General features: G+C 39.9%; 1 protein-coding gene across 1 annotated transcript; it reads right to left on the reverse strand.

Annotated features, from left to right (window-relative positions):
* Positions 1 to 13,496: 13,496 nt before the first annotated feature.
* On the reverse strand, positions 13,497 to 16,027 carry LOC147616899 (putative L-type lectin-domain containing receptor kinase S.7). Its single transcript, XM_086776537.1, has 2 exons — positions 14,540 to 16,027; positions 13,497 to 14,404 (listed from the first exon to the last, which is right to left on the reverse strand). The coding sequence occupies exons 1-2, from the start codon at positions 15,985 to 15,987 to the stop codon at positions 13,717 to 13,719; spliced, it is 2,136 nt and encodes a 711-aa protein (XP_086632663.1). The 5' UTR covers positions 15,988 to 16,027; the 3' UTR covers positions 13,497 to 13,716.
* Between the last annotated feature and the right edge of the window lie 2,450 nt (positions 16,028 to 18,477).

Here is an 18,477-nt window from a genome sequence, read left to right on the forward strand (position 1 = left end):
TTGGCTTAGAGAGAGAAAATATTCTAGAGAGAGACAATATAGTTTTGAGATATTTTTGGATATAAAGTTATCCCTTTTATTAAGGATGAATTCCCCTGAAATAGAAGTTCAAAAAGAGTTTTCTAATATGCATTAAAAAATAATTGAATATGTGCATTAGACACCTTAGCCTAAGGGTCTACATTTTTAGAAAATTATGGATTAAGGTCCAAAGAGTGTTCTAAAGGGCCAATGGGGTTAATCCAAGTGTCGGAATGAGAAAAATGTAAGAATAAAAGAAAATCTCCCAAAAAGGAGTAAATTCTCACATAAGATGAAGAGTTGACTAGTACAAGTACTTAATAGTAAAAAAATAAGGACTTATTAGTAAAAAATTAGAATTTTGACACCTCAAGAGCTCATGAATGAGGCGCCTAGAATCCTCATGATGAATCTAATTTTTTAATTTAAAAAATGAGATATTTCATCTCTCCTCTCACCTCTTTTAACTGGTCCAAAACTTATCCAAATTGGATCAAACTAAAGGTGGAAGCATTTAGATCCCAGTTGGAATTGGTTGGTGGCCTCCTTCGCCTATCAATAGACTTCTAATCCTTTGTATTTTCATCTTAGAGTAATTCTATGCTAGTGTAATTTTCAGTTTAATGTATTTCTTTTATCCCTCTCTTCATTGGCCCTCCATTGTGAAGCTTTGGTGCTTCACTTAACCTCTTCTTCTCTTGAAGATTACCCTTTTCCCTTGGTGGCCAAGCTTTTCTTTGAGGGCTACAAAACTTTTGCAAGGTAAAGAATCAAGCAAACCAAGGGTAAGCCTAAAACAATGGTGTTTTACTCTCTTCTTCAATGGTAATCTTCTTCCCAACCTCCCTCATGCTTGGAAAGCATTTTATTTTGTGGTTTTTCTCTTAAAATCATGCTTTTCTTGATTTATGATGAAGTAATGTTTATGTTTAAGCTTTGGTTTACGCATAAACTAACTTTTATATTAAAAATAAAAATTTGAGTATTTTCAATTCATAGAAAATGCGGGGAAGTTATGGCAAAATTTTATCATCAATAGAAAATGAAGGTTTATGCATAAATAATTTTTATTCTAAAAGAGAAATTTTGAGTATTATTATTACATAGAAAATGTGAGGAAACTATGGCAGAATTTTTATCATTAGAAAATGAATTTATGCATAGTTAATTTTAAGCTAAAAGTGGAGTTTTGAGCATTATTCATTTACCAAAAAAATAAAGAAGGTTATGCACAAATTTTCTAGATTCATTCAATTTATGAGAATTATGGAAATGATTATGAATATAATTCATTTAGATAAAAATGAATTAGTTGGGTGCATAAATGTTTTATGCTCTTGAAAGAGGAAATATGGGTATAATTGATTTTGTAAATCCCATGAAATCATATGCATAAATATTTTATTCAAAAAGAGGAATATTGAGCATATTTTATTTTGGGAAAATTGAGAAAAGAATGTGGAAATATTCATAGGAATGCATCAAGAAAACATGGATAAATTTTTAATTAGAAAGAGGAATCGCGAACATGATTGACTTTTGGGAATACGTCTAGATTCTCGAAAAGTAAAATCTTGGGTACATTCTGAATGGGAAAAAGATTTCCCAAAAAAAGATCAGAAACATACGTAGTTGGTTGGATGTAAATAATTATGACTGGCTTATTCCTAGATTTCCTAGGAAAGGAATCTGGAATACTTGAAAGGATTGAGGGTCTGAAAGTGAATGGAAATTTAGACTTAATTAAATTGAGTCGAGGAAAAAGTTACCTTTAACTGAGCCAAGTAATGGCCGAGACTTAGAAGTTCTGACAGTGTGAAAAGTAGAGTAACTGTACTTTAATCTAGTTAATTGTGGAACAAAGAATCTGATAACTAGATCAAGGAAAGTTGATAATCAAACCGGATTCACTCAAAGCGAAAAGAGACCATCTTGTTTGTGGAAATTTGATTGAGGTATGGAATGATGTGGGTGATGCGTGGATTGATGTGGAATGTGGGTGATCCGTGGATTGATGTGGAGTGATGTGTGGAAGGATGTGGAATGTGGGGAATGATGTGGAGTGATGAGAAGTGACGTATGAAATGATGTGTGGATGATTTGGGATGATGTGGTTGATGTGGGAATGATGTGGGATGATGTGAATGAATGTGGGGATATGTGAATGAATGTGGGAATGATGTGGGATGATGTGAATGAATGTAGGAACGATGTGGGATGATTTGAATGAATGTAGGAACGATGTGGGATGATGTGAATGGATGTGAATAGATGTGGGATGATGTGAATGGATGTGAATTGATATAGAAAAATGTGGAATGATGAGAAATGATGTGGAACGATGAGAAATGATGAGGAATGATGTGAAAGGATGTGGAATGATGAGGAAAGATAAAAATTTTGTTTGGAAACTGTATTTGCATATGAAACATGTTTTTTAAAGATCGTTTTACCTCAAGAATGTTGGGGAAGCATTTTGACTATCTTATGGAATGAGGTCATGGGGACCTAAGCAGAAAATGTTGCAACAGCTGACGGAGAGTCAAAAAAGGACGTCTCGTGTGGCAAGATTGGTCGAGGTCTTGACCAGCCTTGGTTCAGTTGAAATGATGAGCTTCTGGTACGGCGGATGAGGGGCCAAGGAAGCAGCCTATGAGTGAAGTGCTAGGTCACCTATGAAGGAACTTAGAGGGTGCTGACCATATAGTGCTCGCGGGCTCTGGGTCGCCCAGGATACCCACGCGTGCATTGAGGAAGAAAATGAGTTGGAGTGGTTTTTTGAACACGGGCATGGATCTGGTTGATTGGCCTTGCTGATCTTCAACGGATGAGTTCATGGCTCTTTTACATGGATCTTGTTGGTTAATCTAGCTGATCTTCAACGGAGACTCCATATGGTTTTTATGTGATTATACTCCTAGGTACTATGGGCTAGAAACTATTGAAAAGGCCCCTAAGTGTGCAGGTGGTGAGCGTTTTGGTTGCCAATGATGCCATAGGTACGCTGAGGAAGGAATGAATGGAATACTGATTATATTCCTGGGTACTGTGGGCTAGAAACTATTGAAAAGGCCCATGAGTGAGCAGGTGGTGAGCGTTCTAGCCAATGATGCCATAGGTACGTTGAGGAAGGAATGATTGGAAATTGTACTTGGAACTGGAATACTGAGGATTATGTTGGAAACACTGTGGTTTTATTGCAATGCTGTTTTGGAAATAGTTGAGTCTAAGAAAAGGCAATTTCATATTGGGTGCGTAAGTGGTGTGTCTATTTAATTTTTGCATGAGATCCGGCTAGGGGGCCTGGGAACTCTTTTCCCTGGTACCCAGGACAAAACATAACCAAATTTTTATAATGGATCCTATCAATACAGTGGTTGGTCGGTTGGCTAACCCATGGGATTGGATGGGGTTAGGCTAGATCGATGGATTCCTATAAAAATTCATTTTTTGCAAGTTACGATAGTTGAAGTAAGTCATAGGATAATTCTTGTTCTATGGAAAAGAATCAACGACTGTGCCTCTTTTGATGGGAAAAAAAGCGTTGGTCTCTATGAACCAAGTGCAAGTTCCTCCATGTGACCCGCGGGTTTGATTAGAATACAAAGGATAGTTAAGGCTCTTGACTACAATAGGAAATTTTCCCGTAGGAATCGCTTATGCTTTTTGGGCAAGGGAAGTTTTTCCCGGGTTCGGTTTTGGAAGAATCGAGGGATTAGTCTCTTGTCCAAACATTCTTGGGCGAGGCCCCGAGTGGGAAGCTCTGCCCTGCACGTGAGGTTGCTACTTCCGCTGTGCCAACACTCTAGAGTTCGATGCGCAGAGAGGGCAGGGATCTCACAACGATAATGAAAAAAAGAGTGCATATGAAAAGGGCTTCTTGGTTAATGGTGGGCGGTAAGATCTCAGACGTAGAAAAAATTTCATAGACGATAATCTTACTATTTTAGGCAAGAACACTATAGGTCGTAAAAGTATAAAATCTGAAAGGTATATTTCTATACTCAACAAGAGGGTGGTAGAGGCTTGGGATGCATCAATAATAAATTACACTATAATGAAAACACATATGAAAAGGACTAGCTACATCAAGAAACGTAAGCAAAAGAAATCAAGGATGTATATACCTCTTAGCGCTCGGGGGGGGGGGGGGGGGGGGGAGGGGGGTGTGTCACTATGTGTAAACCCTATATATCACGTGCGTTCAAGGCCTATTTGTAAAACCCCTCATCTGTAAATTTATCATTAACAAAATGCACCCTTTTTCTATTCAATCTGTGAGTACCCCCTTTGTATGGTACCTTTCTGTATGTAAAAAATGTGTAAAAAGGAAATTTTAAAAATTCCTTTTGTTAAACCCACGTGCTACGCTTACATATTTATGAGTGATCCCCCGAGCCTCTTAGGAAGACATCCTCTTGCATACTCCCACTCCTCCATCATCATGACTTCCTCCCCTGCATTCTCCACCCTTGACATCTCATCATGAAGCTAATAAATGGTAGGATTCTTTGGAAGTAGACCTAGTTTGATGTGGGAAGGCACCTTAAGTCTCCATCTCCTAGCATTTGCTCTCATGAAAGAAGCTCTATAAAATTCTTATCATGAAGCTAATCAATGGTAGGATTCTTTGGAAGTAGACCTAGTTTGATGGGGTAAGGCACCTTAAGTATCCCTCTCCTAGCATTTTCTCTCATGAAAGCTGCTCTTGCAAATTCTCTCCTTGTATTTGCCAATGTATACCTATCCACCCACTTGGTCATGACGGGAGCATTGACTATCCAAAATGTGTTTATCTTCTCAAGCATGGCTTGCGTCATAGTGTATACTTGTCCCTTCCCTTGTGGCTCATGAGACACCATCCAAACATCCTTCTCGTTTTTTTTTGGGTCTATGTAGTTTATCTAGTGGCCTATCTGGGCTCTTGTACAGAAAAAGAGAGGGTGTGAGGGAAGCCGTAGGGGGTGTTGTCTCTATTAAGAGGCAAGGGGATAGATTTATAGGAGCAAGAGGGGGGCCTGGAGCATGTGCACGTGAGAGAGAGAGGAGGAGTCAGCATTGGCACTATGCAAGGAAACATCAAGCTACCAACGTGGCTGGCCGGTGGGGAGAATAAGACAAAGAAGGTCTATGCGATAGCATGCACTGGCCGATGGGAGACATAAAAAGAAATAAATGAGCCGACGCCCAATGTGGGTAGGGCAATTCCTCTCCGAAAATCCGCGCTGGGTATAAAGAGTTTTTAGTGGGTGAGCTTGAGGGCAAGTCCCACAGTACCTGGGCTCCTTCGGGAGTTCTTGGTCGCTGTCATGCCTAGTTTTTGGGTCTTCCGGGGCCATGCCTTAAGGAAATAGCAAAACCGTCTTCACGATAGAGACGAGGAAGCTAATCACAAAAGTGTTTCTCTGTTTGAGTCTTAGAACGAGTGTGCTCGTTTCTGACCCCCCGGTTCAAAAAACAAAAACATGCACTAGCCGATGGGAGACATAAAAAGAAATAAACAAAGCAAGTCCCAGGTCCCCAGTGCCACATCAAGGAGATGAGGAGGGGAGGTCTAGAAAGAGGGAGGAAGGGTAATTAACATTGGGGGGGTGGTCGGCAGTGTGCTGGCCCCACTGCGTCCCTTTCTTTAAAAAAAAATTAAAATGAAGACATAAAGGTGGTTCCCACCTTATGGCTATCAACACTCATCAAAAAATTAAAATTAAAATGAAGACATAAAGGTGGTTCCCACATTATGGCTATCAACACTCATCAAAAGTGCATTATGTTACAACTTGACTTAGAAGAAGCCTATGATAGGGTGCATTGGTCCTTTGTTGCAAGAATTATGGAAAAGATTGGGTTTGGGACTAAAATGGAAACCTATATTTACACTCTGTCTTGGGGTGGAGTCTCTAATGTGCTATTGAATGGAAGGGTTTGAGATCAACAGATCTATGAGACAAGGATGTCCTCTGGCCCCTCTTCTATTTTCCATTTCTTCTCACCCTTTGGTGGTGTCATTTGAGAATGCTTGTAGAGAATGGAGCATCACTAGTCTAAAACTGAAATATAGTGATCAATTGATTATACATTGTTTTGCTGATGACTCCTTGCCCTTCCTAAGAGCTGAGAATAACAATGTTAGAGTGGCTTTAGATATTGTGCAGGAATTTAATGATGCTTTTGGTTCTAAATGAAACATATAAAAATCCAGAATTATCAGTTTGATAGAAGATAATGACTTTATTATGCAGAGGTGGGGATGTGAGGTGGTGCAAAATGGACATATTGCTAGATTGCTTGGGATCCCATTTGGGGTTAGCATTACTAATAAAAAGATGATTGATTGGGCTGTAAAATAGGCTCTTGGAAAAGTTGAGGAAATGGGAGGGCATTAGAGTTCCATTTCATAACAGAATTGATATTTGTAATGCAATATTAAATGCATACATAATGTTCCTATGCCCAATGATGGAATTTGGTAACTGCCATTGGAAAAAAAAAATTTGGGACTGTCAGAGATTTCTTATGGAGGAATGGAAGAGTAACTAGAAGAGTTCTAGCCTGGTTGGCATGGGACAAGGTGTCTGTCCAAAAGGATGAGGGGGCTATTGGTATCCTTCATATGCCTACTCATTGTATTGCAAGGAGTGCCCTCATGTTACCTAAGTGTTTGCTTTAGGGTGACTCTTGGGCCTTTATGGTAAGGGAAATAGTTGACGCTTTTGAGGTGTATGCAAAAGGAAAATGGTTGGACTTGGGTTGGAAAGATAAAATGTTCTCTTTTTCTCCCCTTAAATTCACCATCTCAGCATTTTGTAAGATGCTTTGCAAAAGATGGAAAGAGTGCCTTGCTCTCATGTCTTGGGATGGGGGGGTGCAAAGTTATTGGGAATTCTTTGCTCAGTCTGGGGATATGGTGGACACATAAATTCAACCCCCCATTGGGTCTCCTTGACACTTCTTCAACTAAAAATTTGAATAATAAAGGTCTAAGGTATCTGAATGACTGTTGGGACTGGGAGGTTATGGGGTGGAAAGACCTAGGTCATATAACTTGGGAATTTCATCTATCAAGTAGAGAGAGAGATTTGTTGATTCAAGCATTTGTTTTGATCCAAAAGGGGTCGTGTTCCACTGCAGTTGTGATGAATCCACATGGATCAAAGACTAGACTTGGAATAATGGTGTTAAGATAATCAATGGCAAAACAAGAGAACTCTACTCTATGATGAGACGTGGGGATACCAATGTGGATTATTGTAACAAGATCTGGAGAGTGTTCTATAGCTCTGCCTCATGGAAAAAGAGATGGAAACAGCTCTCTGGGAATGCTAGATTCCTAAGAGGTTTTAGGTATTTTGGTGGAAGTTGGCATGTGGGTCCTCCCCATTGGTTGTAAACTACAAAGTAAAAATATCTCTAGTGGAGCCTGCCCTAGATGTAGATCATGTTTAGAGGATGGAAGGCATGTTTTTTGGGAATGCCCAGCCATCAGAGGGACCTGGACTAGGATTACCAAATGGGTGGACAAGGGGGGATATTCTATCACTTGATTTCTGCCCTGCTTTGGATGTGCTTCAAACATAATGGGAGAGGGTCTCTAACCTTTGGTTTACTGCTGCAGGTTAGAAGGTACGATGGTTTGAAAATAAGACTGCCCAAATTTGGAACTAGAACTAAAAGGTGGTACCTTAAGGAGAAATAGGTGGATCATACATTTGTTGCTTTTATAGAAAACCATGTGGGCACAAGACCCATAGTGAAGATATGGTCCAAGAAAGAGGGAAAGGTGGAAAAATAGTCCTCTAGAGGTTGCACTACAGAAGCTATGATGGAAGCTTGCATAATGCTTGGTTACAAGGTCTCTTGGGAGCACTCCAGTTTCTTGTTAGAGGATGAGAGCTGGGATTTGTTATGTAAACTCTTAAATGAAGTAAAATGTGAAGAGTAGGGAACTACTGGAGTAACACAGAGTTGTCGTTTGTCATGTAGTGTATCTGATCCTTTTCTACTTATATATATAAATAATTATTATTGTTCCCAAAAAAATGCTAACTTGAAAGTTGAGCCTAAAACTTCAAAAAATCCAAATTCAAAGAAATAAATTACAAATTTTCAAATACATGTAAATTTTTTTGGTTAAAAGCATGAAATTTTAAAAAAACTTTATGAGATGTGATTGCAACAATAAATCACTTTTAAAATTAAAAATTCATAAGATGTTACAAAAATAAGGTTTAGCACTTTAGTATTTACAAACAAAAAAAAGAGAAATAGTTTATGAAAACAAAGATTTGACTAACATATCAAAGCCATAGTTTGTCTTGCACATTGATAAAGCTTTTTTTAAAATAGAAAACCAATAATCTTCTATGGTTCAGATAATGGACAAACAAGATATTGTAGAATAAACAAGCCATTTTATTTTATGTATAACTCATACCTCAAAACATATATTATTCTTGCTTACATTAATATGCAATATCAGAATACTAAGAAATATCTTATCATCTAGTTGAGCTCTTCCTCTTGACCCTAGAATGGAAGAAAACAAACACTCATGTAGGGTTTTCAACTATGGTTCCCTGATGTGTGAAAGGATCGTGTTAGCCCATATCCCCTTGTGAAACAACAAACAATAATGAACGCATGTATACTCTTGGGCAAGACTTCACCCCTAATTCTTGAATGGCATAAACTTAAAAATATTATGTAGAGATATAAGCTATAGTTACTCTCATAAAGAGGGACCGTGTTTGCTCATCTCACCTTGTCACACCATAGCCCCTACACCAAAGCATAACAACAAATAATAAAAACACTACCAAAATAAAGCCCATAACATCCTTCATGCAATAAGCTACAACCTTCATGCAATGTCCTACAACCACCCATAACAAATTTCATGTAATTAGCTACAACCACAATGATATGAAAATAAAAGATAATAGCATCAAAACCTCATAATAAAGAAGGACCGTGTTTGCTCATGGCCCCTTGTCACACCATAGCCCTATGCCAAAATATAACAACACTAACAAAATAAAGCCCATATCAACCTTCACGCAATGTCCTACAACCACCCATAACAACTCCCATGCAATTAGCAACCAGAATGACGAAAATAGAAGACGACAACATCAAAACCTACACGTTGACCTTTGGACATGTCGTCCGAGCAAAATTTTTTAAGGGTTGAATCTACAGTTCCCTCATGATGAGGAGGGATCATCTCAGCCCCATACCCAACACGACAGAAAGGGGCTGAAGCGTGCCAAATGACATCCACGAGCACAGAGGCTCAAGGGTTTCACGTGGGCCCTTCAAGGTTGAAAAGGGCCAGGCGATGGAGGCGGAGTGCATCACTGCAACATATAGAGGCTCAAGGGTCACGAGCAGGCTATGATCACTGCAGCATTATACAAATGCTGAGAGGCTCAAGGATCGCCAAGCGTTAGAACTTCAATAAGTAAAGTATAATGCTCAAGTAAAGTATTAGAGTTTAGGGTTAATAAAAAAAACTCTCTACACATGAGTGATGGGTAGCCTCAACATACATGTATTTAAAATCTCATATTCCACCCATCAGGACTCATCAGAAAATCGAATCCAATGTTGGGAACTTGGGGTTTAGGTCACGACTCACCTCACATTTATAGCAATACTTCCGTTCCCACCTAATATTCCACATGGCTTCATCCTACAGGACAACCACCTAATATTCTATGTGGCTTTATCCTATTAGACAACAACCTTAACTCTTAAAGAGGTTATCCGACCTTAGAAAACCCACTTTAAAAAAATATTAAACCATATAAAAAATTTGTTGTTCAATTTGTTACTATAAAAAACCTTGAACTTACCTATTCTTGTAGGAGATTCACTTTAGGTCTCAAATTATCTGATTTCCAAAAAATTACAAATTTTAATTTTCACAAATGAACTTCAAATATTTGCAGTTTCATTGTCATTGTTTATCGATTTTCTATGAACACTTGTTGGGAGCTGGAGAGGCATGAAGGTTCCTTCCTTCCATACATGGAACATATGAAGATATGCATTGCTAAACCTTTCTTTTTGTATTTTAGCTTGAAGTAGAAAGTACACATGTTTTCACCCACACACACAAGTGCCATCACTCGCACAAGGAAGATTCAAACCCACAACTTGGGGACTCTCAAGCTCCATTCTAACCACTGCACTAGCATGCGATCGGCAAAGTAAAGCTTTTAAATAACCTCTACTTACATATTTTCTTTGTGAATATTCACAGTCAAATTAATTGAAGCAAAAAAACATTGATTTTAGAAAGAATATTATTAAAAGATTTTAATCGATAATACCTCAAAGCCATAAAGTTTAAAAAATCATTTGTTACTTAAAAGAATATGATAGGCAAGCCTTAAATTTAAAGCCCAAGGCAAAGTTTCATAAAAAAATTTATGTAACTTTTTCACTTCAACTTGGACATCAAACTGCAACTTTCCCAACCATTAAAAACTTTTCATTTTGTTGTGTAAAACATGCTTGTATAGTTAAGTATACTTTTAATTGTAAGTAGCAACATAGAATAAAAAAGTAAGTAGACACTTCTTCTTAATGTGATAAATTTTTAGAGACAAAACATAACTATTCTTACCAAAAAAAAAATTTACAAATCAAAACTTCTTCTTGCTTTTACATGCTCCTTATTTCCATGTACTTTCTTCGAACCAACCTTAATAAATCAATAACGTGATTTCAAAATACTTATTAAGATATGTTGTTAATGAAAGACTTACTTTGAAAATCAACGCGGTTCTAAGAGGATCTACTAACTAGTAGGGGAAATACATTTTAAAATTTTATGAAAGCTTATCATTCTTTAAATTTGATAACATTCTTTACATTAGCTAAATGTGTACATACATACATATGTATATACTAGTACTTGACACGTGTGCTATTGTAACCTGCACACTGTCTCCTTGGTACTACATTGCTACCATGTGGCATGTGGCTAGAGGAGCTGTGAGACTTGCCACGTGTGGTAGATATTTTAATGTGAGTGACTATATGTGTGAATACACTCATAGTGTGAGATGATATATGTTTTATTGGGATAAACATATGTATGTGTATGTGTGTGGGTTCATACATCTCTCTCTCTCTCTCTCTCTCTCTCTCTCTCTCTCTTTCTGACGCTCTCTCTCTCTCTCTCACGCTCTCTCTCTCTCTCTCTCTCTCTCTCTCTCACACACACACACACACACACACACACAGATCTCTCTCTCTCTCTCTCTCTCTCTCTCTCTCTCACACACACACACACACACACACACAACAACAACAACAACAACAACAACAACACATGTATGCACTTGCACGTGCACCCTCTCTCTGTCTCTCTATCTCTCTCTCTCATGATATTGTAAGTATAGACCCTTGCGCTTAGACTGTGTGTGTGTGTTTTTATGTGTACACACATGTGGACATGTATGTGTGTATAAGTGTGCATGTGTGTGTCAACTGCGTGCGCATGCATGTGAGTGTGTGTGCCTTTAAGTGTCAATAGTGTGTACACACATGTCTATGTGAGTGCACCATCAAGTAGTAAAGCATTAATGAAGGAAGCTCATACTCAAACTCTGTGTGTGCATGTGCATGCGAGTGTGTGTGCCTTTATGTGCCGATAGTGTGTGTGTACGTGTCTATGTGAGTGCACCATCAAGTAGTAAAGCCTTAATGAAGGTGGCTCATGCTACCCTCATGGCTTAGACTATGTGTGTCAACTTTGTGTACACACACATGCAATTGTGTGTGCGTGTGTGTGTTGCCTCGTGTGTGTGTGCATACACCGATATGCATGCACGTGTATGGCTCTATGTGCATCTATGCAAGAGAATGTGGGTGTGCATCTATGTGCTTGTGTGTGTGGATGCACGTGTGTATGTATGTGCATGTGTGTACATGTGTACATATACGCGCATGCACGAACACTTGTGTGTGCATGTCTGTGTGTGTATGTGCATCATGTACACGTGTCTGGGTGTGTGCACGGACATGCATGTGGGTGATTGGGTGTGTATCGATTCTGTGTGCATGCATGTGAGTATGTGACTTTGTGTACATGTGTAGTCATGTGTGTGTGCATGTGTGTATACAAGTGTACGACTATGTGTGTGTATGCTTGTGTGTGACTATGTGTGTATGTGAATGTGCAAGTGTGTGTGTGTGTGTGTGCATATGTGTGCATGTGTGTGTGGGTACACACGTGTGTGTACACTTGAGTTGTGTACATGTGCTTATGCAAGTGTACAACTATGTGTGCATGTATGCTTGTATGTCTATGTGTGTATGTGTATGTGAGTGTGCATGAGTGTGTGTAAGTGTGTGTATGCGTGCAAGAGTCTATGTGCATATGTGTGTCAATGTGTGTGGGTACACGTGTGTACGTATATGTGTGCATGTATGTAGAATTTTTGTTAAGAAACAATATTAGCACCAAGAGACTGGGAGACTGAAGCCTAAGTGAAGCACAAAGGTTAAAATAGCTAAACTTCAATGTTCAACTGTTGGGTCTTCGACTCTCTACTATACCCTATTTATAGTGAGATTAGAATAAAATTTGTTGAAAAGAATATTGAAAATTTACCTATAAGGTTTAGAAGTCATTCTTTTAAACATTGGCTAGCCCTCAAATTTTCACTATCTGCTGTGAATATTAGCAGACTGCTACCCAAACTGGGCTGATTAATAAATTATAATAGTTATTAGCTAATAGCTGTAGGCTTAAGGAACAAGAGAAACCGTCTTTGTGACTTGGGACAAAGCTAATGACAAAAGCATTTCTCTGTTCGAGTCTCAAAATGAGTCTGCTCGTCTCTGACCCCAACTTTAAAAACAAAAAAAAGCTATAGATATAGGCTCTAACTAATAGCTATTAGCTTTTTTTTTGGACACAATAATTATATATATATATATATATAATTATTATTAATATTAACATCCCTTTGAAAAAAGTCTACATCAAAAATTCCAGTTAGCACCCTTCTTTTGATAATTTTAAATATAGGGTGTCCTTTTAGCTACAAAGGGCTAACCAATTTACATTTTATTGGAAGGTTAATTTATTTTCTACCCTTATATGAAGGGTAAATGACCCTAAGAAGGGCTACCAAGGCTGCAAAACTAAGCCTTACCCATGCACCTTCTCGATCTCTCTACACAATGAACATATTCGAGCCTTGTCTTCATTAATTAATTAGTGCCCATAAGCGAGCACTAATTAATTAATGAAGTATAAGGTTTAAACCTTGGGCTCAAGATTTAAACCTCTCTCTGTCAGAACGCTTCGACTCTCTCTCTCTCTCTCTCTCTCTCTCTCTCTCAACCAGACTAGTTTACGTAAAGATTGAATATCGAACGTAATTAAAAAAATTACACGTATTAAAGATACATGTCTCTCTCTGGGGCTACTAGCCCGGCCAAAAAATGGCAGCCACATATTTTTATAGCCCTAGCAAAGAAGAATTTGGGACCCATATTATAAGGAAGAGTTTCACAAAGTTGTCACCTCACAAAAATTTGGAGTTAGGTCTCAAAAAAACTTGCTAAGCACCAAGGGGTTTGCCCACTAGTTGGAGCTTAATGTAATAGGGTTTCATGATTAATAATTTAATATGGTTTCATGATTGCAACTGGGTGTCACTTGGTTAAACCTATCGGTCAAACCGAATGCAACAGGGACTTCTCGGAGAGGTCGATGTCGGGCCCAGAAGAAGAGGAGGAGGCGGGCGGCGCAGAAGTACTGGTGGTGATGAGGCTCATGGGAGGCGGGGGTCCATAGTAGGCCACCGGCTTGAAGGTTGGGATTAACGGCAGCGGTAGGCGTCCCTGCAATGCTTCCACAGCCAGCCGGACAGAGGGTCGCGATTTCGGGTCCGGATGGGAACACGCCAGCCCTACCATCAGCATCCTGCGCAACTGCTCCTCATCAAAGTCGCCCTTCAGCCTGGCGTCAACCGCCTCACTCAGCTCACCCTTCGAGTGGAGGCCCCACACCCAGTCAAGCAGCCGGCCTTCGTATTCTGCCGGCAGGCTGCCGTCGACTGGCCGCCGCCCGCACCCTACCTCCAGCAGGACAGCTCCGAAGCTGTACACGTCCGACTCGGCGGTAGCCCTCCCTGTGCCGTAGCATTCTGGCGCCATGTACCCAACCGTTCCGGCAACCAACGTCGTATGCCCCTCCGCACCCTCTCCTAACTGCCGTGCCAGGCCGAAGTCCCCCAGCTTTGCATTGAAATTGGAGTCCAACATAACGTTGCTGGCCTTGATGTCCCGGTGCACGATTACCTTCTCGCACTCCTCGTGCAGGTATTGCAAAGCAGATCCCAATCCACACATGATGCGGTACCTGGCAGTGTGATAACTTGATCAAGGTTAATAGCTAGGAGGGAGGCGATCTCATAGACAACTTAATCACGATTAATCCAAGAACGATGACTTAATCATGATTATTCCAAGCACAATGTGCGATGTTTTTGATTACCTGGTGCTCCAATCGAGCGTAGATGCAGCCGCCTTGTCGAAGAGATGATGGTCCACGCTGCCGTTGGGTAGAAACTCGTAAACCAGCAGCAGATTGGCCTTTTCACGGCACCACCCCTTCAGCTGTACCAAGTGTCGATGCCGGATGCGGCTGATTATGCTCACCTCTGCAAAGAACTCCTTCTCTCCTTGCGCAGACTTCTGGGCGATGCACTTGACTGCAACCTGGCTTCCATCCTCCGACAAAACCCCTTTGTACACAGGGCCAAATCCACCTCGGCCTAGCAGCTGGGCTTGGCTAAAATGCCTGGTGGCGATGCTAAGCTCCCTGTAAGTGAACTTCCGAGGCCCATATAAATCAGGAGAAGGGGAAGGCAATCCGCTCAGATCCAATCCGGATGGGATGTCAGATCTGCGCTCATGAAATCTCCTCCTCTTTCGTCTTGCTATATGTAGACCAAGCAACGCCAGAAGTACCAAAACGATCGAAAGCCCAGCACCCAGTCCGGCAAACAATCCGGTTCTGGAGCCCTTCTTTGCCTGGCTGGGCGGAGCGAGCCCACCCGTGGACGTGCTATTGGGCGGGGCTGCGGAAACCCCAATAGTTGTACTTTCGAAGCTCCATGAAAGCACAGAATTGAATTCAGAAAACGTCCCAGTGGCAGCCGAGAACCCAACCAACACATACTGGGGCAAATAGTGGGTCAAGTTGATGCTGTAAGAGAGTAGTGGGGAGCTTGGCTTTGTGCTGGAGAGGTTGGTGGCATACACTTCCAGCAAGCTTTCTGAGCTAGAGTAGTCTACCCAGGCGTAGACAGAGGCTGAATTTGCAAGGGTAAAATTGAGATCGGCCTGCCACGTCGTTGAGATGATGTTATTGACATCAACGCCGATGTGGTTGGCATTGGGATCGAGAAAGTTAGGGTTATAGTAGGTGTCGAACTCGACGGCGACGATCTGGTTAGATGCGCTGCCGTTGTTGGAAGAGTTGAACAAGCCGAGCCAGGAGCCCTTGGCGTTCTCGGGGAGATCGGAAGAGTCTGGGCTGAGCAGGAGGAACGCTAGGCCATCGGCTGGGACATTGCTGTTATTTTGGATGCTGAATGCAAAGGAGCAGTTGAAAGAGGCCGCCTCACCGGTGGCCTCGTCCCAAAGGAAAAGCTTATCTGAGTTGTATAAACGGCCTGCGCTCAGCTGCGGGTCGTTGTTGCTCCAGGTCAGCTCCACAGAGTTGGGCTGAATGGAGACGTTGCCTTTGCTGATAAGGGATTGCTGCTGAGACGTTCCTAACGGACTGTAATCGAAGCTAAGCGAGAGGCTGGGCACACATAGTACTGCTAAAAATACTGAGAGAAAAAACAGCAGGAGAAGACGATGATCGCAGGGGCTTTCCATAGCCACGAAGGCCAGCTTACCCCTGAACAGACACACCTTTTTCCTCCGACTCATACGACGACAGGGTCAAACCGTGTCCTGAAGGTCGGGCGGCTCTTTGTCGTCGCTACGGGCGTGCCATTTTATTGAAAATTTTACCAGTTTTTAAAAATTAATCGGTTTTATAACCGAAAAATTTTCCTTTGACGCCATTGAGGAGTGCCATTTGGCTTCACTCATTTGGTTGATTGGCATTCAGCATTGGCACACCATGAAAAATGTTAGGATTTGGTGTTGTTAAATGCTTTGTTTCCTTATAAATTTAATTTAATTTGCTTTAGTAGAAAATCTTTTGATTTCATATAAAAAGCTTCAAGGAGCCGTAAATGGATGAGAAATTGATTATTTGTGGTTGCTTTTGCTTAGTCATTACTCGCTTTTGCTTAGTCATTACTCACTTTTTTTTCCTTTTTTTTCCTTAATCGCATGATTAGTAGATTAGTTTTTTAAATTATTGCTTAGAGTAGGTCTTCGCTTAACTTTTAGCTCAAATAGAGTAATTTTTTATTGCATTAGGGGTAGATTAAATGTGCCTAATTGAGGCACTAATGGAGGAGAAATTTAACTAGAAATTACATAAATATCTAGCCTCAAATTAGTCCTAATCATGCATTAGTTCAATCCTTAATTGAGACACTAATTGAGGAGAAATTCGAGCAATTGCATTAATATCTAGTCCCAAATTAGTCCTAATCATGGACTAGTTCAATCCTTAATTCATTCAAAATATGAATCAACCAATGAGTGATTTAGCTCTTGAAAGAGTGCTTAATTAGGTTCAATGTGCATGTTTTTTAGACATTAATCGTGCCGTAATTTGTGTAGACATTGAGCTCAAGTAATCATTGGGTTCAATGTGCATGGTTTTTGGACAGTAATTGCGCTTGAAATTTTGTAGACATTGAGCTTAAGTAATCACATTATTAAAAAAAATGAATCCTTATAAGTCTCGCTAGCCAAATTTCTAAATTTGGCTAAAATTAGCTCTTCAAAGGGAAAATTTGAATCCAAAGAAGATTTTTTATTAAAATTGTAAATTTTGATTTTAAATTATCAAAATTTGAACCATTAGGTTTGAAAATGACTAAGATGACCCTTGGGCACTTAGGAAATATTTCAAGCGAAAAGGACACCCCCCACTTTGGGAGTTGTGCATAATGTATTGTTCATTTGAGAGAATCTAAAGCAAAGAAACAATTTTCTCTCTCTACAAATCTTTAAGTTCAATGTGAAACTTCTTGGGACCCATGTTTATTTGTTGTATATCCCAAGGACAAGAGGAAAGTGTTTCTCTTTCTCTTAGTTTATGATGTTTTGATTGCATGGTCCTATGGTCTCTCCCTACTATGAATGTGTCCATGCCTCTCTATCGGGATGATGCACCAAGTGCATAGGATCATTTAATCCTTAGTCCACGTTGCATTTCTTGTATCCCTGGTGATTATTTACCCTTATCATATGACCATTAGGGTACATTACGTGCATAGGATCACTTGATCCTCACCGTTTTAACATGTCGCTTGCTATATCCATCTTGGGATATAGAGGCTTGTTTTATTAAATTGATTTCACCTCCTCACTTAGTGTTTCCGTGTAAAGGATGAAAAATCAGTGATCATAACCGACTGCTCTATGCTCTCCCACTCTCTATTAGGCTTATCCATTAGGATACTATATACACATATTGTCATTTGACCTTGATCATTTTGCCCCCTTGCTTGTTATATCTCTCTTGATTATCATGTCTCTATACCATTGAATACACCATGCACAATGGTTCATTTGACTTCATTAGTTTCATTTCCTCGCTTGTTGATATGTTCCTCATGATTTCTTATACTCCCAAGGTACACCAATCATATATGATTAATATAGCAAAAATGTTTCTTACCCTCTCTATATCTCTTTCTTGGGATGCAAAAGAAAATGCAATCATTTGATATAAGTAGTCTCTCACCTCTTTACTTGTTATACCCCTCCTTATATCTCTCTTTCGCTTTGTCCACCTTAACCTTTCTTTGATAATCTTATGTGGAAAAGATTTAACTATTGAAGTTGTCATAAAAACAAAGGAATAGTCCTTCATTGTTCTCTCTCTCTCTCTCTCTCTCTCTCTCTCTCTCTCTCTCTCTCTCTCCAACTATTGAAGTTGTCATTAAAACAAAGGAATAGTCCTTCATTGTTCTCTCTCTCTCTCTCTCTCTCTCTCTCTCTCTCACACACACACACACACACACACACACACAGAAAACTATCGAGAGGAAGAGACATAGATAGATAGATAGATAGAGAGAGAGAGAGAGAGAGAGAGAGAGAGAGAGAGAGAGAGAGAGAGAAAGTGAGACAGACATGGGGGGAGAGAGAGAGCTATTGATTTCCATTCTCAAGTTATTCCTTTGAGATAGATGAATTCAAAAAGTAAGAGTTATGGGCAGTAGAAATAACTTTTGTTGAGAACAAAAAGATTTTGAATTTTTTTATCGACATTGACATTCAAAGAAAAAT

Source organism: Cibotium barometz, chromosome 37 (genome assembly GCF_041138505.1).
Source record: "Cibotium barometz isolate CiBa-2024 chromosome 37, ASM4113850v1, whole genome shotgun sequence".
NCBI classification, from domain to species: domain Eukaryota; kingdom Viridiplantae; phylum Streptophyta; class Polypodiopsida; order Cyatheales; family Cibotiaceae; genus Cibotium; species Cibotium barometz.